Here is a 9,558-nt window from a genome sequence, read left to right on the forward strand (position 1 = left end):
GTACCAGTACCCCCTGTATATAGTAGCCTCGCTACTGTTATTTTAGTGCTGCTATTTAATAATATTTTTCTTATTTATATTTTACTTAACACTTTAAAAAACTGCATTGTTGGTTAAGGGCTTGTAAGTAAGCATTTCACTGTAATGTCGACACCTGTTGTATTTGGCGCATGTGACAAATTTGATTTGATTTGAGATGCAGTGCCTTAGACCCGACCTCAACCAAAATGAGATGGTTTGGGATGAGTTGGACCACAGAGTGAAGGAAAACCAGCCAACAAGTGCTCAGCATATGTGGGAACTCCTTCAAGACTGTTGGAAAAGCATTCCAGGTGAAGCTGGTTCAGGGAATGCCAAGAGTGTGCAAAGCTCTCATTATCAACACTTTTTTGGTTACTACATGATCCCATATGTGTAATTTCATAGCTGTGATGTCTTCACTATTATTGTACAATGTAGAAAATAGTAAAAATAAAGAAAAACTCTTGACTGAGTAGGTGTGTCCAACCTTTTGACTGGTAATGTATGTATGAATGAATTAATTAATGATGTAGTCCTTAGTGATTGGCCCATAAATGTATGAAGATAACATGTACTCTTGATACTTCAATGCTGGAGTAAATGTGGAAATTCAGCCTTGAAACAATAAGTCATAAACTCAAGCAGTAACTGGTCTGTCTTAATACCAAAAGGTCATAAGCTGCATGTTTCTATGTGTGTGTTTATGTATACTGTGTGTTTATGTCTACTGTATGTGTATGTGTTTGTGTTGTGTTGTGTGTGTGTGTGTGTGTGTGTGTGTGTGTGTGTGTGTGTGTGTGTGTGTGTGTGTGTGTGTGTGTGTGTGTGTGTGTGTGTGTGTGTGTGTGTGCGTGAACTTCAGCAGAGAAGTTCAAACAAAACTTGGACCTATACAAACAGAAAGAGGAGGGATGGGGAATATGAAAATGAGCAAGAGGTTTTTGCCCAAATTGCTGAGAGCAAAGTAATTATATGTAGAGAATTTATACTCTTTTGGAACAATAATAATAATTTATTTTCTGTAACGTTGTCAAGGGACAAATCTGGAAGTGCCAATCTGTATCAAGCAATGATGACAAATAATAATAATAAAAACAACAATAACAACAGGAAAAATAATATTAATAATATACACCCAATAAACACAATGTCCTAATCACAGAAAGCACACTTTAAAGTATCAAGGTCGAGCTCAGTAGATGACTGATACCAGTCCAGTTCCAGTATACCAATACAGACCAGTACTAGTATTCCAGTATAGTTCAGTAGTTAATAAAGTGTAGTGTAGTGTCCTCCATGGGATATCCATTGTATTGGGCACCTATTGGGGAGTCACCTCGCATAGTGGGGAGAGCCTATTGAGGACCCCTCTCCCCTTTCGTAGTGTAGTGGGCCAAAATCTATTGGTGACCTCACTAGCATTGTAGGGTCATTCTTAGAGTAGGTAGGGTACAGGGTCGTGGGAAGCCCTTGTCTGGGCATAGTGAGGACCCCTATTTAGTGTTTCTAGTACATCAGGGCAGATAGATCAGGTTTCACACAGTCCAACCACCAAATAGCATGTGTCAAACTCAATCCATGGAGGGCCGAGTATCTGCGGGTCTTTGCCCCTCCCTTGTACTTGATTGATGAATTAAGGTCACTAATTAGTAAGGAACTCCCCACAACTGGTTGTCTAGGGCTTAAATGAAAGAAAAAAGAAGAAAAAACAGACAATAGGCCTTCCATCAAATGAGTTTGACACCCTTGCTCAATAGGATAAAAGTATATTCAGATAGAATCATAAAAAAATAATAATAATAATCATAGTCATGATGAAATTAATAATAATAATAATAATAATAATAATAATAATAACAACAACACAATAGCTAGATAACTTGGACAGCCCAGTAGGCCTCAGATTGGGAGGAATGAAACTTCATACTTCATACATTCAAAAAAAGCAAGAAAATCAGATAAAAATAAATAAATAAATAAAAACATGAAAAGCAAAAAAAGTGTTGGGCAGGGGGTGGGGGGGGGGGGTGAAGGCAGGTCATGATAGGTTACTCGTGTAAGAGCTCCTGGAGACAGTTGGGCGACTTAAAGACCTCGGGCACCTCGCTGTCCAGCTTGCAGATCACCTTGTAGATGGCCTTTTTCCAGGATGGGTCCACGTCTTTTCCTGCCACAATGGCGTTGAAGAACTCACGCAGCGTAATTGTAGCCACCTCCAGGAACAGCTCTGGAACCTGCACCAACACAGACAGAAGACAGTTCAGGTTCTCCTGATGGCATGGTTAGTTGGAGCATGGTGATAGCAACACCATAGTTGTGGGTCTGATGACTGCCGCATACATTGAATGTATGTATGAACTGTAACACTATAGAGATATATATATATATATATATATATATATATATAAACTTATATTTCTAAACTGTGTGGTTCCAGCCCTGAATGCTGTTTGGCTGAAAGCCGTGGTATATGAGACCATATACCACCGGTATGGAAAAATATTCATTTTTACTGTTCTAATTATGTTAGTAGCCAGTTTATAATAGCAATAAGGCACCTCTGAGTTTTGTGTTATATGGCCAAAATACCACGGCCAAGGGCTGTACCCAGGCACTGTGTTGCGTCGAGCATAAGAACAGTCCTTAGCCGTGGAATATTGTCCATATACCACACCCCCTCAAGCCTTATTGCTTAATTAAGTATATAATACCTAATAATATATTATAATATCAGAGACCTTCCATTAGTAATACTATTATTAAAACGTATCAAAATGTATTGTATATCATGTATTGTATCGTTTACAGTAACACACCGTTATCACAACAATAAAGGGTTGAGTTCGTGGCTGTATTGAGAAGCCCTGTGGTGTTCTGTAACATTGTGTATCACCTGTCTCTTTAGTCGCTACTTCCTAAAAATAATCTATTGATATATACAGTACACTTGTGTTGTGACTTATAATGGCTTATTTCTTGCAAATTCTCAGGTTTATATCCCACCCTCCTCCTCCCCCCTCCGCTCCCCAGCTTCAGAAAGACGTCTTTATGAGTGTACTGTAAATATGACCCCACACAACAGCCTGAAAAGAGGAAGTAGTACTAAATGCTTTGGGAACACACAGACACACAGGCTCTTTAGTGTCCATGACAGCAAAGCTCACTGACACCATAGAACCTGGAAAATCTGTGACACCTTACCCCATGCCAGCACACATACACATGTTAAGGAGCACACACACATGCACGTCCACACACATACACACACACCTGATTTAACCAAGTAGATGACACACCTCACACTGTGAGAGAGAGACACACATGCACACACACACGAGTGTGTACGCATGTATGCACGCACACACAGACACACATGCACACACACACACAGCCCTGGTTTATTTGGCTGAACCTCTCTCCTTCACTCAAAACCCCAAAGCAATGCAGGATTCAGGGGTCACCTGCTTGGTTAATGCTGACTGTCTCTCTGCCTGCCTCCCTCTGCAGCCACACACACACACACATACATACACACACACAGGCAGACATGCGGGCAGACACACACACACCTGGCAGCTTACCCAAACGCCTGACAGTGAGCACTCCGCTCCTCTCCTCCTGTGTCCTACAGATACTCATCAGGAGCGTCAGGACACAGCAAGGTTAGTGGCCACCGGAACACACAGATACCCACACCCACACATACAGACACACACACACACACACACACACAACCAAACACCACCCTCAGTGTGATGAATGGAGTGTGTGTGTGTGTTTGTGTGTGTGCAGGAATGTGTGTATGTCCACTGTTCTTTGTGTGACAAGGTGAGTCGTGAATAAGGAAGTGTACGTGTGAGAAAAGAGTGAGAAAAAATACAGCGCATGAATATATGTGTGCAGATTCAGCAAATGTGTGCCATCTAGGGATAACAGCAGTCAATACAACCTACACCATATCTTACTGATATGATAACACTTTTACGACACAATAAAAAATAAAATAAAAATCAGTGTTTGGCCCGGTGTCACCTGTGAAACACAGTGACACAATAAACTGGATGGCAGGAGACTGTGACTGTGTCCCCTATAGACACCAGACTGGTAGGCAGGCAAACAGGCAGGCAGTACCGCATTACTAAGAATATTCCTACAGGGAATTTCTCCTGACGTTTTGACTATATAAGGACAGCAAAATGCTGACTGCAAGGAGAAGGCAATGTCAAGCAGAAAAGGGTATTGGTATTTCAGATCCTCTTGACTGAGAGAGAGAGAGAGAGAGAGAGAGAGAGAGAGAGAGAGAGAGAGAGAGAGAGAGAGAGAGAGAGAGAGAGAGAGAGAGAGAGAGAGAGAGAGAGAGAGAGAGAGAGAGAGAGAGAGAGAGAGAGAGAGAGAGAGAGAGAGAGAGTTATTCTTGTCCCTGAGCCCTTTGTCTGTCATCGTGTGTGTGTGTGTGTGTGTGTGTGTGTGTGTGTGTGTGTGTGTGTGTGTGTGTGTGTGTGTTTACGAGCTGCCTGCTTGTCGTGGCCAGCAGAGAGCTCTAACTGTTGTGTCCCCCACTCCGTCCTCCCTCCTTCCTTGGGTCAGCTGTTGGACCTTTGTTCCAGAGGCGTTGGTGATAGCAGAATGGGGGGGGCAGTGAGAGAGTGTCCAAAACAAGAGCTTTCATGTAAAGTGATATTATACTGCTCTTGCCCAGTATAACACAATATGAGAGGAGGAGAGTAGGAGAATAGGAGAGAGGGGGAGCCAGAGAAAGGAAGGACAAAAAAAGTGCCAGAGTGTTGTTTGGCGACAATAAAGGTTGTAATATTTTACCCAGCATTCATTCATCACGCTGTGTACCCTCTCACAACACGCATGTCGCTCACCCTCCACCTCTCCCCCACCATGACCCAACCCAAGTCCTGCTGTTAGGGTAGTAAAATATTGATGAAGGAGAAGTGGACCTATCACCCCCCCTACCGAGGATGGGGGGGTTGAAACGAGAAAACGAGGGGGTTCCATGGACAAGCGGCACAGATGAGGCATTGAATCACTCTCATTCATCCTCTGTCTCCCCTACTCGCCCCTTCCTCTCTCATTCTCTCTCTCATTCTCTCTCTCTCTGTCTCTCTTTCCCCTTCTCTCTCTCTCATGACAGCTTGCTTTGAGACAGCAGGATAAGCTCTCTTGCAGAAAGGGGGAATCGGATTTCCTCTTTTTCTGAAGGGGTAATAAAATATGGCAGAGGACAATGGCAGCTCCTAGACTGCTTGCTGGGGGATATTCACACAACATCATCCAGACTGTCTTAAGACTGCTTAAATAAACAGCAGAAAGGTAGCCAGCCAGGGGGCCTAAATCCACTACTGTTCAAGGGGTGGGAATCTATGTTCTGCAAAGCCTGAGAAAGCTCCTCCAGGTGACTCAGGGTATAGTGTTTGTTTGGCCAGCGTGTTTTATGCCTGCCTTTGGGAACTGTCAGGAGATGTATTGCACCTTCTATTTGCTCAGCGCTGGACAAACAAAAAGAGAACCTAGAAGATAAGCACTGTGTGTGCTGGGCAAGCCTTGAAAGAAGCACACCACACACAGAGCCCACATGCTCTGAGTTCCCCTGGGTTACAGTGCCTTCGTAAAAGTATTCATCCTCCTTGGTGTTTTTCCTATTTTGTTGCATTACAACCTGTCATTTAAATGAATTTTGACATGTAATGGACATACACAAAATATTTTATATTGCTGAATTGAAATAAAAAAAATTGGTGTGTGCATACAGTGGCGAGAACAAGTATTTGATACACTGCCGATTTTGCAGGTTTTCCTACTTACAAAGCATGTAAAGGTCTAATTTGTATCATAGGTACACTTCAACTGTGAGAGATGGAATCTAAAACAAAAATCCAGAAAATCACATTGTATGATTTTTAAGTAATTAATTTGCATTTTATTGCATGACATAAGTATTTGATCACCTACCAACCAGTAAGAATTCCGGCTCTCACAGACCTGTTAGTTTTTCTTTAAGAAACCCTCCTGTTCTCCACTCATTACCTGTATTAACTGCACCTGTTTGAACTCGTTATCTGTATAAAAGACACCTGTCCACACACTCAATCAAACAGACTCCAACCTCTCCACAATGGCCAAGACCAGAGAGCTGTGTAAGGACATCAGGGGTAAAAATTGTAGACCTGCACATAGCTGGGATGGGCTACAGGACAATAGGCAAGCAGCTTGGTGAGAATTATTAGAAAATGGAAGAAGTTCAAGATGACGGTCAATCGCCCTAGGTTTGGGGCTCCATGCAAGATCTCACATCGTGGGGCATCAATGATCATTAGGAAGGTGAGGGATCAGCCCAGAACTATACGGCAGGACCTGGTCAATGACCTGAAGAGAGCTGGGACCACAGTCTCAAAGAAAACCATTAGTAACACACTACGCCGTCATGGATTAAAATCCTGCAGCGCACGCAAGGTCCCCCTGCTCAAGCCAGCACATGTCCAGGCCCGTCTGAAGTTTGCCAATGACCATCTGGATGATCCAGAGGAGGAATGGGAGAAGGTCATGTGGTCTGATGAGACAAAAATAGAGCTTTTTGGTCTAAACTCCACTCGCCATGTTTGGAGGAAGAAGAAGGATGAGTACAACCCCAAGAACACCATCCCAACCGTGAAGCTTGGAGGGGGAAACATCATTCTTTGGGGATGCTTTTCTGCAAAGGGGACAGGACGACTGCATCGTATTGAGGGGAGGATGGATGGGGCCATGTATCGTGAAATCTTGGCCAACAACCTCCTTCCCTCAGTAAGAGCATTGAAGATGGGTCGTGGCTGGGTCTTCCAGTATGACAACGACTCGAAACACACAGCCAGGGCAACTAAGGAGTGGCTCCGTAAGAAGCATCTCAAGGTCCTGGAGTGGCCTTGCCAGTCTCCAGACCTGAACCCAATAGAAAATCTTTGGATGGAGCTGAAAGTCAGTATTGCCCAGCGACAGCCCCGAAACCTGAAGGATCTGGAGAAGGTCTGTATGGAGGAGTGGGCCAAAATCCCTGCTGCAGTGTGTGCAAACCTGGTCAAGAACTACAGGAAACGTATGATCTCTGTAATTGCAAAAAAAAAGGTTTCTGTACCAAATATTAAGTTCTGCTTTTCTGATGTATCAAATACTTATGTCATGCAATAAAATGCAAATAAATTACTTAAAAATCAAGCATAGTGATTTTCTGGATTTTTGTTTTAGATTCCGTCTCTCACAGTTGAAGTTTACCTATGATAAACAAAAATTACAGACCTCTACATGCTTTGTAAGTAGGAAAACCTGCAAAATTGGCAGTGTATGAAATACTTGTTCTCCCCACTGTATGTATTCACCCCCTTTGCTATGAAGACCCTAAATAAGATCTGATGCAACCAATTACCTTCAGAAGTCACATAATTAGTGAAATAAAGTTCACCTGTGTGCAATATAAGTGTCACATGATCTCAGTATATATACACCTCTTCTGAAAGGCCCCAGAGTCTGCAACACCACGAAGCAAGGGGCACCAACAAAGCATGCAGCACTATGAAGACCAAGGAGCTCGTCAAACAAGTCCGTTGTGGAGAAGTACAGATCAGGGTTGAGTTATAAAAAATATCAGAAACTTTGAACATCCCACGGAGCACCATTAAATCATTATAAAAAATGGAAAGAATATGGCACCACAACAAACCTGCCAAGAGAGGGCTGCCCACCAATACTCACGGACCAGGCAAGGAGGGCATTAATCAGAGAGGCATCAAAGAGACCAAAGATAACCCTGAAGGAGCTGCAAAGCTCCACAGGGGAGATTGGAGTATCTGTCCATGGAACCACTTTAAGCCACACACTCCACAGGACTGGGCTTTACAGAAGAGTGGCCATAAAGCTATTGTTTAAATTTAAAAATAAGCAAACATGTTTGGTGTTTGCCAAAAGGCATGTGGGAGACTCCCCAAACATATGGCAGAAATGCTCTGGTCAGATGAGACTAAAATAGAGATTTTTGCCATCAAGGAAAACACTATGTCTGGTACAAAACCAACACCTCTCATCACCCAGAGAACAACATCCCCACAGTAAAGCATGGTGGTGGCAGCATCATGCTGTGGGGATGTTTTTCATCGGCAGGGACTGGGAAACTGGTTAGAATTTAAGGAATGATGGATGGTGCTGAATACAGGGATATTCTTGAGGGAAACCTGTTTCAGTCTTCCAGAGATTTGGGACTGGGATGGAGGTTCACCTTCCAGCAGGACAATGACCCTAAGCATACTGCTAAAGCAACACTCGAGTGGTTGAAGGGGAAACCTTTACATGTCTTGGAATGGCCTAGTCAAAGCCCAGTCCTCAATCCAATTGAGAATCTGTGGTATGACTTAAAGATTGCTGTACACCAGTGGAACCCATCCAACTTGAAGGAGCTGGAGCAGTTTTGCCTTGAAGAATGGGCAAAAATCCCAGTGGAAAGTTGTGTCAAGCTTATAGAGACATACCCCAAGAGACTGTCAGCTGTAATTGATGCAAAAGGATACTCTATAAAGTATTTATTTTGGGGGAGTGAATAGTTATGCACTCTCACGTTTTCTGTTTTGTTGTCTTATTTCTTGTTTGATTCACAATAAAACATATTTAGCATCATCAAAGTGGTAGGCATGTTGTGTAAATCAAATGATACAAACCCCCCCAAAAATCGATTTTAATTCCAGGTTGTAAGGCAAAAAAATAGGAAAAATGCCAAGAGGGGTGAATACTTTCGCAAGCCACTGTAATTCCTAACCTGCATCCGGCCTGGGAGTAGGAACGCTTCCCATGTCTTTCGCTCTGGCTGAGGGCTCTGGCTGATTTTACTATACACGGAATTCTGTGGAGGTTGAGCTCTGACAACGTAACACAATTTCTTTCAACATTTTACCAGCTTCAAATTCTGAATGGTTGATGTTGGAAACTGTTCAGCAGGGAAACAGAATCGTAACTTTGAGGAAATATAAGATCTTTGTTGAGCAAAACATCAATCAATAATCTGCAACGGCTTTGATAAACTCTTGGACTGCACTGTCAATTTGGGCAAACAGAACCAATGCCCATTCCTCCCCCTTCCTCCCTGTCTGTCTCCCGCCACCCCACTTTAGCTGATAAGACAATGCCATGGCTGAAGAGTCCAAGAGGAGAGGAGAGAAGAGAAGGACATTAAATGAAAGAAAAAGAAAGAAAAGGAAAGAGAGGAGAAGGGGAAACCAACCTGAAAGCTGTGTAAATACGCTCCTTGTAGTACTGATAGTGATAGGGTGGAGGTGGCCTTGGGGCCTTAGCTGAAGCCTTTAGGGGCTGCTGCCTTCCTGCATTTGGCTGCTGCATCGTGTGCTTTTCCTCGTAGGAGAAAACACTGGGCTAGCGTCATCTGTGTGTTTCTCAAGGTGTAACAAGGGCAGGGAGTGAAGGAAAGGACAGTGTCGAAGACGCTGTTTCCCTCATCCCTCACCCCCCCCCCCATTCCCCGCAATCATATCCCTCTTATCCCCTCCCCTC

General features: G+C 43.3%; 1 protein-coding gene across 1 annotated transcript in view; it reads right to left on the minus strand.

Annotated features, from left to right (window-relative positions):
• Positions 1–1,012: 1,012 nt before the first annotated feature.
• The window catches only part of LOC118398384 (prospero homeobox protein 1-like), a 47,450-nt gene continuing 38,904 nt past the window's right edge, over positions 1,013–9,558 (minus strand). The window contains exon 5 of the mRNA XM_035793660.2: positions 1,013–2,255. Coding sequence (XP_035649553.1) covers positions 2,070–2,255 — 186 coding nt within the window. The 3' untranslated portion in view covers positions 1,013–2,069. The remainder of the gene's footprint in view (positions 2,256–9,558) is intronic.

This window comes from Oncorhynchus keta, chromosome 19 (genome assembly GCF_023373465.1).
Source record: "Oncorhynchus keta strain PuntledgeMale-10-30-2019 chromosome 19, Oket_V2, whole genome shotgun sequence".
In the NCBI taxonomy this organism is placed as follows: domain Eukaryota; kingdom Metazoa; phylum Chordata; class Actinopteri; order Salmoniformes; family Salmonidae; genus Oncorhynchus; species Oncorhynchus keta.